Source organism: Echinops telfairi, unplaced genomic scaffold, assembly GCF_000313985.2.
Source record: "Echinops telfairi isolate 266 unplaced genomic scaffold, ASM31398v2 ScPeMD7_7458;HRSCAF=8496, whole genome shotgun sequence".
Taxonomy (NCBI): Eukaryota; Metazoa; Chordata; class Mammalia; order Afrosoricida; family Tenrecidae; genus Echinops; species Echinops telfairi.
The window spans coordinates 45,752,453-45,765,816 of NW_022111358.1; the positions used below are offsets into that span (position 1 = coordinate 45,752,453).

Genomic DNA, 13,364 nt, shown 5'->3' on the forward strand with positions numbered 1-13,364 from the left:
GACACTGGCAGCAGGGGACCCAGGAAACAGGGCCTGTAGTTCTGCTCCATTTCCTGTCCTCTCTCTCACACACTGAGTGGAGTGGGTGCCAGGGAGTCTACTTCTACCCACAGCCACCCAGGGGACCTGCTCCTTGGCGGCCATCCTTGGGAGAGCAGACCACCGGGCCTTTCTTCTGCGGTGCTCTGGATGAGTTTGAACTCCTGATCTTTGGGGCGGCAGCCAAGTACCTAGCTATTGTGCCACCAGGACCACTGAGGGCATGCAGGAGAGGCCAGCCACACTTCCAGAGGCTCCCTGATTTGGGATGCAACACTTGTGACTGAGGGTGGGGTCCGGGTCCCAACAGGAATCAGGGGCAGCAGTCCGGGGTGGGCACCCAGCTGGCAACACCCACATGCTTCCCAAGGGCGATGGAGGTACGGACGCTGGACCCAGAGTGAAGAACTCACTGTCTTTTATTATTCACAGTTAATGACTACCTATCGAATGCTATCCGCAGAGTTAAAGGGTTAAGTACATAGTCATTTTATTCAAACACTGATTTTTTTTTCCTTTTAAATATATACACACAAAACTTAGTTCAGCAAGGCTTCATGATATACACCAACTCCAAAATAAAACAATCAAATGGTCCGGGTGTAGAATGCCTGATTCCTTGTCACAGCCCAGAGGCCAGACGCAGGGCGGGACGCAGGAGGCTCAGGCGGGGCTCTGCCTGGCTGGAGCCTCCAGGGCCAACTTCAGCAAGCCCCGCATCCCCCGGGGACTGGCACCCCCAGTCCAGGACCAGAAGCCTCGCTCACGAGGAGAGAAATGTTAAGTGGCCTTTTTTTCCTGCGGTGAGAGGGGGCGGGCTGGGGCAAAGATGCGGGCTTCTAGGGCTGGCAGAGGGCAGACAGCTGTGTGAGGACAAGGCCTCTGGGCCTCACCGCGGCTGCTTCGGCTTCACTTCTGGGAGCGGGGGCAGTGGAGAGGCATGAAAAGCCTGCTGTGAAAGGAGGCAGGACACCCCCCCCACTGTGGTCTCCCTCAGCAGGGAAAAGGAGGTGACTCCGGAGGTGAGCCACAGACCCTCATGCGAGGGGCAAGACCACCCCCTTCTCCTGGCCTGGCCTCACCTGGCGCGGGGTCAGTGAGGCAGGGCTGCAGTCCAGTCTCTTCTCTGCGTGCTCTCCTGGGCTGGAGCTTGCCCGGATTTCTGCCCGGAGCCAGGCAGGCCCCCTAAACTCCGATGGGCTCACAGGTGTGAAAGCTGACCCTCTGAGACCTCTGAATGCTCCATGTCCCTCTTCCTTGACCCTGCCCGCCCCCAACCTCCAGGCCAGAGAGATTTACAGAGTAGGCAACATACTGGCTGAAAAGCGCTTGACTGTCTTATTGCAAACAAACCAAAGCCGCCCTTGAAACACGCACAAAGGCACCATGAGAAAAGAACACGCGTGACGACGCCACTTGGAAGGAGACTGGGCGTGGGTCTGAGCCGCCTCTGCTCAACCCTCTCCTGTGGGGACAGGGACCCGCAGTGGGGGCGGGGCTCCTTGGTCAGCGGGGGGGACGCTTGCATACCGTCCCAAGCCACTGGGGGTCTGTCTCTTCCAGCCGTGGGCAAGGAGACTGAGGGGCGGTGGCATCATGCACTGACAGACAGCAGAGAGAAGACGGAAACAGAGGACAGGAGCAGCGGTGAAAATCTGTAATAAAAACTCTTCTCTTAATTTATAGGTAAGTTTTGGCATTTTTATATCCAACCCCTCCCATCCCACCCCCCCAAAGTACTGTCCCCAGTGAGTGGGCCACCAGGTGACCCGCCAGGTGTCTGCAGGAGAGGCAGCTGAGGGCTCTGACTTCTGGATGTGGTTTTGACATTTTCATTTTAAATAACCCTGGCTAGCTGCCTAGGGGTTCCGGTTCACGGGGGTGACGTAGTTGCGGGGGAACATGCCGGTCTGCCCATGGCAGGAGCCTTTCCACCAGTTGGGATCCGAGTTATCCATGACGTGGATAAAGTCTCCCCGACGGAACCCCAGCTCGCCATCCTCCTGGGGGTCAAAGTCAAAGAGGGCCTGGACGTAGGTCGGCTGCTGCAAGAGAGGAGGGGGGTGGGGGGAACAACACACACACATGGTGCAGTCACACCTGCAAGGAGGGCATTCAGTGCAGCCCACCTCCGGCGCCTGCCCACATAGGGCTGTCAGTCCCAGGGAGGGTGAAGTTCTCCCCACAGTCAGTGCTCCTGAGTAAGCCTGGGATTGGGGGAAACAAGTGTGGAATCCCTGCAACCTCTCAAAACAGCCTCCCACACCGCATCCCACCTGTCCCCCAAAGCTCTGCTAACTGGGTGGAGTGGGTGCCATCCCCACCAATGCTCACGGATGGAGCCACCAGGCCGCATTCGCCAGAGCTCATCTGCGCCCAGTCCCGCACGGCCAGTCCTGCCCCGTCCCTGTTCCCAGGAGCAAGGGAGGGTCTCCTCACTGAAGGTAAGCGCTGCCCCAGAGAAGGGTAGTGGGGCAACCCGCCCCCCGCCCCCCCCCAACCTTTCCCATGGAATTGCTCTCCCACGGTACACTGCACTGGTGGGTTTGAACTGCTGACCCCTGAGTGAGCAGCCCAATCTTAACCAGCTGAGCCACCAGCGGGGCCCTTCCACGTGCCGTGACTCAGGGCTGAGGCGGGTGTAAAGCAGCCTCACCTGTGGCACCTGCTCTATGTCCCGGAGGAAGATCTGCTGGTTTCTGGAGACGGAGGTCGACCTGTGGTAGTCCACCAGCTCATTAAGGGAGTTGAACTTCACCACCCAGAGGAAGTACTTGCCAGCCCCGTCTCGGAGCACCTTGAAGTGCTGCACGTCATTGCCAAACCTGGGGAGACAGGGCACAGGTTACAGAGGACACTGGGGCAGGTTCCTGTCACCTGCCGTCACCGCTCTGTGAAACAGAAGAGGCCCAAACCACGACATTTCCCGCACACCCTGCAGCAAATAAAAGGGAGTTTTAGTTCAGGTGGGAAGCATGACTTAGTTGCTTTATGAGCAAAAAATAACACACTGTGGGCTATTTAAAGAGCACAAAGGTGGGGGGAGGGGGCGCTGGACTCACTGCCAACCTTCTCCGGACAGGGCCTAGATCAAAGGCACGGCCACCACTCGGGTCTGTGTTCTTCCCATCGGGGAATGCCCTGGAACTACAGAGCCCGGGGCAGTAAAAGGCCCCAGAGAAAGGCTTCCCTGTCACCTGGTCACAGCCTCGTTTAGTGGCCAGCACACCCAGCACGAGCCCACGGCTCTGTCGCAGTGAGAGCTGGTCAGAACACAGGCACTCTGCGGCTGTCCCCTCTGCTGTCCTGGTCACTCTGTGTCCTCACTGCCTATGGCAGGGCCAAGCTCAGGGGGAGCTACACACTATAAATAGCGCTAACTGAATGAGCAGTTCCTTGGTCTTTAAACAGAGCAAATGATTCTTAAAATCAAGCCAGCAGGTGGCAGCACTGAGCTCCACGGGAGAAACCGAGCGAGGCCAGCTGCCCTGCACTGCTTTCCCAGCCACAGACCAAAGGCCTGCTGGCCCCGCAGCAGCAGGCTCCCACCAGGCATTGTGAGCCTTTGAGGGTCTGAGCTGCCATCTCAGAACCAAGAGACATAAACAAACGAGACTGCTGATGCTACACAGAACCTTCTTCAGAGGCTTTTGTGCTGTGAAAGGCAGTCGTCACCTCAGCTCATGGTCTAGTTCAAAACCAAGAAATGAAACGCATCAGCGCCTCAGTTACTGCATGACCAAAGGGACAGCTAATCTGTCACTCGAGGGGACCCCGACTGCCCTGCCGGGTGGCCCCTCTCATCCTCAGTGAGGCACAGATGACGATGCCCGACATGCAGGGAACAAACAGGGAGCACCAATCCGTCTGGGGACGCGCTACTCCAGGCGTCTAGTCCAACTCATCAAGGACCCTACTGCACCCTGACCAAACTCGGAGAGCAGGCCGACTGGCACCCCGAGTCCTCCCGGAGCCAAGACGTTCTGAAGCCACGGAGGCTGGATGAGCCCTGAGATCACCCTTGAACCGCACACCAAAAGCATTCCTGAAGCTTTCTTAGAGCCACATCACCTTTGTGCTCACACAGTAAAGAACAGCAGTCCCCAGCCTCGTGGTCTTAACGTCCACCTACAGGCGACAAGGCCACAGGAGCCACTCCAGGATGAGCCTGGAGCCTCGGGCGCACACTCAAAGACTGTCCTCACTGTCGCCCAAGTTGACCGCTAGAAGCTGCTGGGCTGGCATGTGCGCAGCTCTGAGTATTGACAACTACAACCACAGCAGACAGGCCAGTGTTCCCCAAAGCAAGCAGAGGTGACCACTGCCAGTACTACCCTCACACGCTCACCTCCAGCAGCACAGGCTGGCGGGGTGGGGAGATGCGCGGCGACACGCGTGCTCCGTAGGTCACACTGGAGACCAGCTCGTTTCCTGACAGAAAAAGAGCCTGGGGGATGCAGACTTAAGCCGGCATGGTCAAGAAAAGCCACATTTCAGGTTCTAAGACCAAGCAAGGCAGTCAGTTCATTTTTACATTTAAAGAGTGAGGAAAAAATTGTGGCATGCCTTTATTTGAAAAGGGTCACTGTTTACAATTAATGGTGGCTGGAGTTTTTGACCTGATCACTCCTTGATCCTGGAGGAGATACCTGGAGAGGTCTGGAAGATTTCTGGGGAGGGGGGGTTCCCATGGAAATAGTGTATTATGAGAAGTGTTCAAGGAATTAAAACAACATGGGGATGTAATCCAAAACCCTTCAAAGAAGAGGAAGGATTGGTTTATGATCCTTGGAGCTCCTGGAGTTGTTCTCTGTGCTTCCTCGTGTCTTGCCCCCTTCCCCATCCAAATTCACCGCCGGGAGAGAGGCCCCGTGAGCGAAAACACTGCAACACTGCGCAAAGGCAGCTGCCCCCGAGGTGCTGGCTCCGAGCCGCAGGAATCCTCAGCACGGAGATGGGAGGGATGAAGGTTAAGTGGCGGGCAGGCGCCACCTGAGGGAGCTAGGTCTGCGAGGAGTCCTCACGGGATCCCATCCCAGTGCGGCGAGCACAGAGCTGAGGGCGCGCTGTGAAGTGGTCTAGTTTGGGAGGCACTGCGGGGCACTTTAGCCCGTGGGCTCCAAGCCTGGGACTCTGGAGGGGGACTGTGTGGCTTCCAGGCACCGGGCAGTGGCAGGCAGGAAATACTTACTTGACAGACAGGGAGAAGTCGCCAGGAGCACTCTCACTCTCTCGGATAAGAAAGGCCCCGTCATGTCGCTGTTTGCTAAGCATCTCTTCTGCCTTTGCTCTGGGGATTTTGCCAAAAAACCACCTAAGGAAGGAAGGCAAGCAGTCAGCATCTGCTTCCCCACAAAGGGCTGGGAGAGCCAGCCTCTGAAGCTCAAGGACCAGAGGGGGCCTCTCTGCCCTCCTGTCCCTGGTCAGTCAGGTCCCTCCTCCCACACCACACACAGGGTGACTCATCAAGGCACACTCTTGGCCACTGCTATGGCTGGAGGAAGACACTGCAAAGGGGCCTGCGAGGGCCGAGTCCGTGGGCTTCCTCCTGACTCATCAGACAAGCCGGGGAAAGCCCCGTCCACGGAGCCGAGCCGCAGCACAGGACGCTGCCTGGGAGCCAGGCCCCCACTGCAGCCGGCTGACAAGCTGGCAGCTTTGCTCCAGGGGGAAAGAAGAACAAGGCACCAGCGGACTCCGGACGGCCTGGAACCGGGGAATAGGGCTGTGGGGACAACCACTGCTGTGGCCGAAGGCGGGCACTGCATGAGGTGGCTTGGGGAGGGAGCCTGGGTCCTCACAACCTTAGAATTTTCTCTCGAAGTTATTGACACTCTGCAGAAGACAAGGTCACCAGTGGCTGGTGGCTTTGAGAACAGCGGAGGGCCGCAGTCCCAGAGCTCGCTACTTCAAATGACACCGTTACCTCCGAGGATAGGATTCTGAAGACAGCTCTCTTGTTAGCCAATCACTACTTAACCTGCTTGACGTAGCCGCCTCACATGGCAACTGACTAGTCATTCACCATGCCAACTATGATCCCAAAGATGCCAAACGGCTCTTCACGCTCCAACTCACAACTCTGTTACTTACGAGCAGCTGTCCTGTAAGAAGTCTCTAGAATGACACTGTGCTAGAATCCCAGCAGAGATGGGAGCTGCTGGGAAGAACACATCCAGGAAGGACCACCAATTTAAAGGGTGCTCAGTCCGCCCCTGCCTGCCTTTCTCGTTGTGCACACTCAGATGCCCGCCACTGGTGGGCTAGTGCGCTATGCCCGCCCTCGTGCTCCCACGGGAAGCCTCTGCTGCCTAGGGGAGAACGTCTCCCCGTGACGACCAGCAGAACCCCCACATCTTCCCTGTGGCGTCTGGGTGCTGCCCCTCACGACGTGCTGGGATGTGTTCTACATGGCTGTATGGTCACACAGGCTGTGGGGATGTACAGCGTTGGGGGGGGATGCAGCACAGGGGCTGGATGTTTTCCGCACACAAGCTGCGTAGGTGCCCAGAGAGCGTGGGCTGTGAAGACGTGTGTATACTGTAGGCGGGATCAATGGGCGCCCGGTGAGTGGGTAGGTGGGGGCAGGCAGAGCCCGTGACCACACAGCTGCCCCCCACTCAGCAGCCACATTCTCCCGCCTCCCTGACTGGCAGTCGGGACAAAGTGACCCACGGGAACCAAGTGACCCACGGGAACCAAAGGACTGAGATGTGATGTGATGGAAATACACAGCACGATGCCCCCTCGAGTCCCCAGGCGCCTGCGGACAACCCCGCCCCCACTCCGCCCCCACCTACAGACAGACATCGACAGGCTACAGGGCCGGCTCTAAACCAACTCACTCCTAGAACACGCTGCGGCGAAGTCTACGGTCCGCAGAGAAAACAAGCTCTACTGGAATGCTTCCAAGGGGAAGGCCACGCACATGCTGAGCACCCAGAACAAGAAGTCGAAACTCAGTGTGGGGACCGTTTTATCTAACAAAGACAGTATTTGGCTCAGCTCTCTGGCTAAAGGACGCCTCACCAACAGGAGGGGCAGCTGTGCGTGACGACCAGTGGTCACTCTCAGCTCCGGCCCTGCGCCACGTCCTTCCGTGTCGGCAGCGCTCACCCAGCTGCCGTTCCGTCAGTTTCTTCTGAGGGTGGCATTGTGTGACCTTGTGGCCAGAACAAAGCTTTACACTCTTTAAAAAAAGAGGGTTTATTCTACTGAGATGGCAAAGGCAGGCGACATGATGGGTCCCCCAGCTTGGTCCTTTCCTACAGCCCATCAGCACGCATCGTGTGCGTTTCATAGGAAAAGCCCCAGCAGCACCCACACCTCGAGGTGCAATGCTGAAACCAGCCGTCACTTCCTGGTCTGTCCCATCTGCTCCCCGGCTCACCAACAGAAGAGGTGGGCCCCTCGCCCAGTATTCTCTGCCCCACCCCAGCCATCAACTTCACTTAGGACGTCCAGTTAGTGTGCCATCGTCCCATGCGGGTCCACAAAGGCCATGGTCTGTTTTGACAAGACAGCAGACTTAGAGACAGGTACAGCGTCCTGCTGGTGGGACCAAAATGACCAGGAGGGACCCAGAAAGTGGTCAGGAATGGCCCCTCACTGAGGCAGGCGCCCTTCCCCATCTTCTTAACAGCCCGATTAAGAACGCCGACAACAGTTACCTAACACAGCTGGAAGAACAGTAAGGACTCTGAGCCAGAGGCTGGCAGCCTCGGAAACAACAGGCAGTCCCACCTGTCTAACTCAAAGAAACCTTGCTGCCAGCGAGTGCACCCGACACAGAACGAGCCTGTAGGACAGGGCAAACCCACCTCTGTGGGTTTTAGGCTGTCGCTCTTTACTGCGCATAAAAGAGGCCCTCCTCTCTCCTGCAGAGCCACTGGTGGTTTCGAACCGCTGACCTTGCAGGTCGCACAACCCCACTCGGAGTCAGGAGGCCACCAGGGCTCCTCTGACTCTGAGTGTGAACTGACTCAGCAGTGGGTTAACCTTCAAGGGAGCAGATCACCAGAGGCTGTTCTTTTATGGAGCTGCTGGGTGGGTGGGTGTGAACTGTCAGAAAGCTCAGCCAACTCATGAGGGTTGCACTCTGGGAATGGCAGGAAGGAGGGGACACCCACAACCTCCTGACTTCTGCGGGGCTCATGGAGCCCCTTCCAGCAATCATCCCCCACCTCCACCCCCACACCGGATAAAGCCACTGCACAGCTGGGCTCGGTACCCCTACAGGAAACCTGCAATCGCCTCCTGTTCTTCTTAGTCATTGCCACCGAGCTGCCTGCACATAGCCTGGGCGTGGCTGGTGATAACCTAATCTTAGGGGCCAGGGGCCAGATGAGGGCATTATCTGCTCACCCACTGGGAAGGGCCCCGGCCCTCTTCCAATATGAGCCTCTGAAGATCTTTGTGCTTCTGGTTTTTATCATCCTCAACATTCTGATTCAGATTTTTGTGTAAAAACCGGTGCCTGGGCATCAACTTAAGAGCGTTTACAGAAGTGGCAGGAGCAGGGCCCAAGTTAAGACGGAGAGCATGGAGAAGTAGGAGGCCCTGAGGTCAGGCACCTAGAGGGGCCTGGGAAGGAAAGTCTGGCAGGAGTCAGCAACCAACTCGACGGCAGCCGTCCCTGTTCACGGAAGCTACAAATAAAAGCTAGGAAATATCCCCTAGTGGGGGACTGGCTTGTATTCTGTAAGTGATTCTAGGAAACCCTTACCGAGCCAGTGGGAGATCCCCGATTCTGCTCAGGGTAAAGTGACATCATTTCCTTGGGCACCTCCCAGGCTCAAGGAGGGGCGCACACCCTCTCATTATTAGCTCTCCTGGCTGAGGTTCCTGGCCATCATTTCAAAGCGCTTCATAGAACCCCTCACTTCACGACATGGTATGACTCTGGGCACCTACACAGGCCACCCATAGGGCCAGTGCTCCTAGGCTCCGGCCAAACAGGAGGTTTCACGGTGGGGCTCCCCAATGTTCTGGGCAAGGAGGCCTCCCCGATTCACCTGTCGCCTTTGACGCAACTGCTGCTGTGAGAGTGGCGTGAGGGCTCACAGGCCGCTCTTTACCACGGAGTGTGCATCAGAAATGGCTGACGGGGAAGCAAGGATACTGGTTAGTTCCTAATCTGCAGGGCAAAGAGTAACATGGACACAAAGGAGCCACTGCTGTCTGTGTCCCCGTAGTTGGTGTGCTGTCCTGACCCTGAGCGCTCCGCTCTGCACTGTGTGCAGGTCCAGGCCCAGGGGAGCTCACTGTGGGGATCCTATTAGTATGAACCCACCGTGGCTCCCTGCTCGGGACTGCTCTATTCTAATGAACAGCTACTGAGGGCCTACTATGTGCCAAGCACTGTGCTTGGGGGCACAAAGATGACGAAGACATGGCTCCACAGGGCACTCACACCTGCACACGCAACTGGGAAAGCGCCAACTAGCACAGCACCTGAAGCACAGGCCTGTGTCCTGGGCATGCTGGCTGGCACCTTGGGGAGGGGCCAAAGCAAACGTGGATGACTGCACTGAGAAGGCCCCGTTCGTGGTCCCCAATTCAACTCACTGTTATCAAATCCATGTTGACCCCTAGGACAGGGGAGAATGGCCCCTGTGGGTTTCTGAGACGGTCGCTCTTTTTGAGACTGTGACTCCTAAGCCGCGTCTTTCTCTCACAAAGGGGCTGGTGGTTTCGAACTGAGACCCTGATACTTCCAATCTAGCGAGGCCACTTTCCAAAGAAAAGGGATGCAATTCCCCCTCTCATAGGCAATAGGGTCACTTAGAGCAGGCCTTTTGTTTAAGCAGTACATGATCTAGGCTTCTGGGCTTCAGAGGGGGAGGCCCACCTATCCCTTACCTACAATTTTGAAATCTAGAGCTCTGGAAAGTTACCCGGCAATCCAATTGAGGTAAACGTGCCCTGCCTTGAGGTTAGTAGCCTGTAGCCATTTTCACCACCCGCCCCCACTCAACGTGCACAGTGAGGCAGGTGTGGCGGCACTACCCACTCGCTCATGACAAGCTGATGCTCCAACCTGAAGGGCGTGTCCAAGCGACAAGTGCTCGCAGGACTGTGAAACCTGTCCAGACCCCAAGGCTTTATAAGGAACCACGGAGACCTGCCTGACTCACTTCTGATTTCAGTCTTTGATTTATAGGCTCCCAAACTTATTTGGCCAATCAACTCATTTTCAGAAACAAAATTAAAAAGACTCAATGCCTGCACCCCCCCATCCCCCCACCCCCCACTCCTGGTTGATTAAACACTTCTAGGCCATCACCACCTAGGGTGAAGGGTGTTATCTGCTTCTGCAGCCCCTGCCTGGATTGCCCCAGCGCCCCCGTGGGGCGGCATAGCCTTTGATGGTAGGTGAGCAACCTACACCATAGACAACCATCGACTGCACCCCAGTGGACGTGCTTTGCTTATCTGCTGGGAAGAGAATGAGAGGGTGACAGCCCCCTCCCCTCGCCCGCCATTTCCATGAAGGGGGGGGGGGCAGGAATAGGATTAGAAACAAGTGGGTGGGTGTTGGGACTACCATGACCCACTTACGGGTGTGGTTTCATTTCTATGTAGTTCTTGGGGATGAAGCCATCTTTCCCGTTGAGCTCGGCCTTGTACCAGTTCTGATCACACTCTTCGTTCAAGACCTGAAGGAGACACAGAGACGAGAGGGGAAATTAAAGCAAGCATCCATTTCCTTCTCCTTCTGAAGGGCAGCAGCGAGAACAAAGGCTGTCCTCCCAGGTCGGTCGGGTAAAAGGTGCTTTTAGACGCATGAACAGCCACACGGAGGTGAGACTTCTTATGAATTCAAACTGCCGGGATTATGCTAAGCTCTTGATACCTAGAATGACCAAGACACTTTGGACAGGACAGTTGGAACTCCCAGACAGTTAGTGTTGGCCCTCGGTAGGAAAGCAGGGGAGAGGTCTCTAAGAGGCCTCGGGGCTTCCGGAAAAGCGTCCCCGAGGCCATCACCTGTCTGGATCAGCCACGTGCCACCTCCTAACCCCCAATCTGGGGAGCTGCACGGTGTCTGGTTCCCCTAGGGCCCCACTGGGCTCAGGCCCACGCTGGAGTCCCTCCCACACGCACCTCCAGTACGATTCAGGAGCAAACTTGGGTTCACAGAACAGAGCCGTCTCATTCTGAGATGTACAGACAGGCCTCAGTGAAAAGACTCACTCCCTAAGCCTACGGGGTAACAATCATACCCGGGCCTCCAGATCCCCAAAGAGTGCTCACCCTCACCCCACACCCGCTTCCTGGCAGAGAAGGCTGTCCCACTGTGTGGCGCACAGGAATCAGGTCTGCGAGAGCATGAGTGGAAACGTGAACAGAAGCAGCACAGGGATGGCTCACTGACACGACACGCGGTGACCATGGGCCAGCCCCTGCAGAGGGAATTCTCCAGGCTGCTAATAGTGCTGCACTCACAGCTGTCCCAGAAAGGGCCGCCTGGGTAGGGGCCGCCTACAGAGCCATTTCAAAGTGAGAGACAGCAGCAGGAAGGGGAGACCCAACAGAGAGCAAGAGCAAGCTGCAGTAAAGATGACTCCGATAACTGCTAACTCACTTCTCGACTGGGGCGGAGCTCCCACAGTTGTACCTGGCTGGGCCACCTCTATGATGCACCCCCACCTCTGGCCTAGTGAGTGGGCGTCACCAGGTTGACTGATGGAAGACAGCAGAGCCCGCCAGAGCTAGTCAACATGAATGGCTAAGCGCAACACAGCAGTTTGGGGACTCCTCATGCACACACTGACAGTTTCTTTTTTTTTTTCTTTTTTTTTTTTTTCACACTGACAGTTTCAACGAGGACTTTCTAAGTATCATATACGTATTTTGAAACTAGCTCTATTTTATTAAATATCAAAAAGATGTCCACAAAATAATCTATATAGAACACACTCATCATTTCAAAAGCACAGGACTGTGCTGAAGGAGGGAGGTTCGCCAGGGGCAGCTGCAGGAGGGTGCCGTCACGGGCACGCACCAGGCACCAAAGAGGGTTTTCACTATCACGAAGGTAAAGGTATATTTTAAAGGCTGCTCGGGCCAGGTTCTGTGTAATACCCAAAGTGAGAGCTTGAAGACATTATCAAACGCCTCACAATCACACAGCACCATCTTCTCATAGTGACGATTCAGCACACACGCACGCACACACCCAACCATGTAAATCCAAAGGCTGGCCTTTTTTTTTTTTCATTCATGATTAAGATATTTATTTTATTTTATTATTTTTAAAATTATATGAAAGAGTCTTCCAAAATGTCAGACGAACTCCCAGAAACGGTGAGGGTGTAACAACAGCCAGCCACACCCACTGCTGTGGAGCTGCCTGCCCTGCACCGAGCTGCCATCGACACAGAGCAGGCTGGCACCCTTCTCCTGCCAGGTGGTTAGAGGACTCGAACCCCAGACACCTCATGGTGAGCAGCTCAGAGCTCACCCCCACAAGGCTCTTTGGGGGAGGGCACACCTGCTGGAGAGATTTCCTGAGAGAAAGGCTGACAAGGGGTTGGGTGTGACCCAGTTAAGCAGCAGTATAGTCTCAGGCCATGTCTCAGAACAGACCAGCGTGGCTTTAGGGCCAATAACCTCAGAGAAGAGAACCATTTTACAAGGCAGCAATTCATGCAGTTGGTACATTCAAGAAGAGCCAAGTCACTTCCCTGAAAAAGTGCCCTCCTTCCGTAAAGGAGACCCCACAGCTGCGAGCTCTGCTCTCTTGACAGATGAACACGCCTGGCGACAAAGAAGGCTGGGCTTCCTGCAGAAGCTAGAGATGTGGGATGACTTGCTATGTTTCTGTCTCATTAATGTACAGCTCTACGCACGTAAAGGATCGAGAATACTGGCTCTCTGGAAAACCCCCGTGTGCAGAGTAACACTCGCGCAGGTAGCCCTGGGGTTGCTGTGTGACCTCAGCAGCCTAACTCCAGGGTTTAAAAGAGGCCGGTCCGGTAGGCGGCAAAGGTCTGCTTATGCAGGCCTAGAAACGGTGGTGAGATCACTTAAAGATATCGAGAAAGGAACTCTGACTTGGGTGTTTAATCCAGAAAACAGCCCAGAATACCAATGAACACATGCTTAAGGTGAAGCAGGACAGGAGACCAGAATCACAGGGGTGCACGTGTATCCACAAATACGGGCACATCCTTCATAAAGATAGCTACTTTGTATTCTGTATTTCTTCGGTTGTGTGGTCGTTCCTTCTTTTGTCGTTAAGAACCCACAACAAGGAGTGTCCACACATTCCACCCAGTGCCTTGGATTGGAGTATAAAATTAAAAATGGCTCAGGGGAGT

At 55.6% G+C, this 13,364-nt stretch overlaps 1 protein-coding gene across 2 annotated transcripts in view; it reads right to left on the reverse strand.

Moving 5' to 3' along the window:
• Positions 1 to 440: 440 nt before the first annotated feature.
• Positions 441 to 13,364, reverse strand: part of GRB2 (growth factor receptor bound protein 2) — a 63,695-nt gene continuing 50,771 nt past the window's right edge. The window contains exons 2-5 of one of the 2 annotated variants that reach the window (XM_045299815.1): positions 10,600 to 10,697; positions 5,231 to 5,353; positions 2,696 to 2,864; positions 441 to 2,081 (exon numbers count right to left, since the gene is read on the reverse strand). In XM_045299815.1, the coding sequence (XP_045155750.1) occupies positions 1,899 to 2,081; positions 2,696 to 2,864; positions 5,231 to 5,353; positions 10,600 to 10,697 (573 nt within the window). In that variant the 3' untranslated portion in view covers positions 441 to 1,898. Of the gene's footprint in view, positions 2,085 to 2,695; positions 2,865 to 5,230; positions 5,354 to 10,599; positions 10,698 to 13,364 lie in introns of both variants that reach the window. The other variant, XM_004709294.2, reaches the window with a different exon arrangement.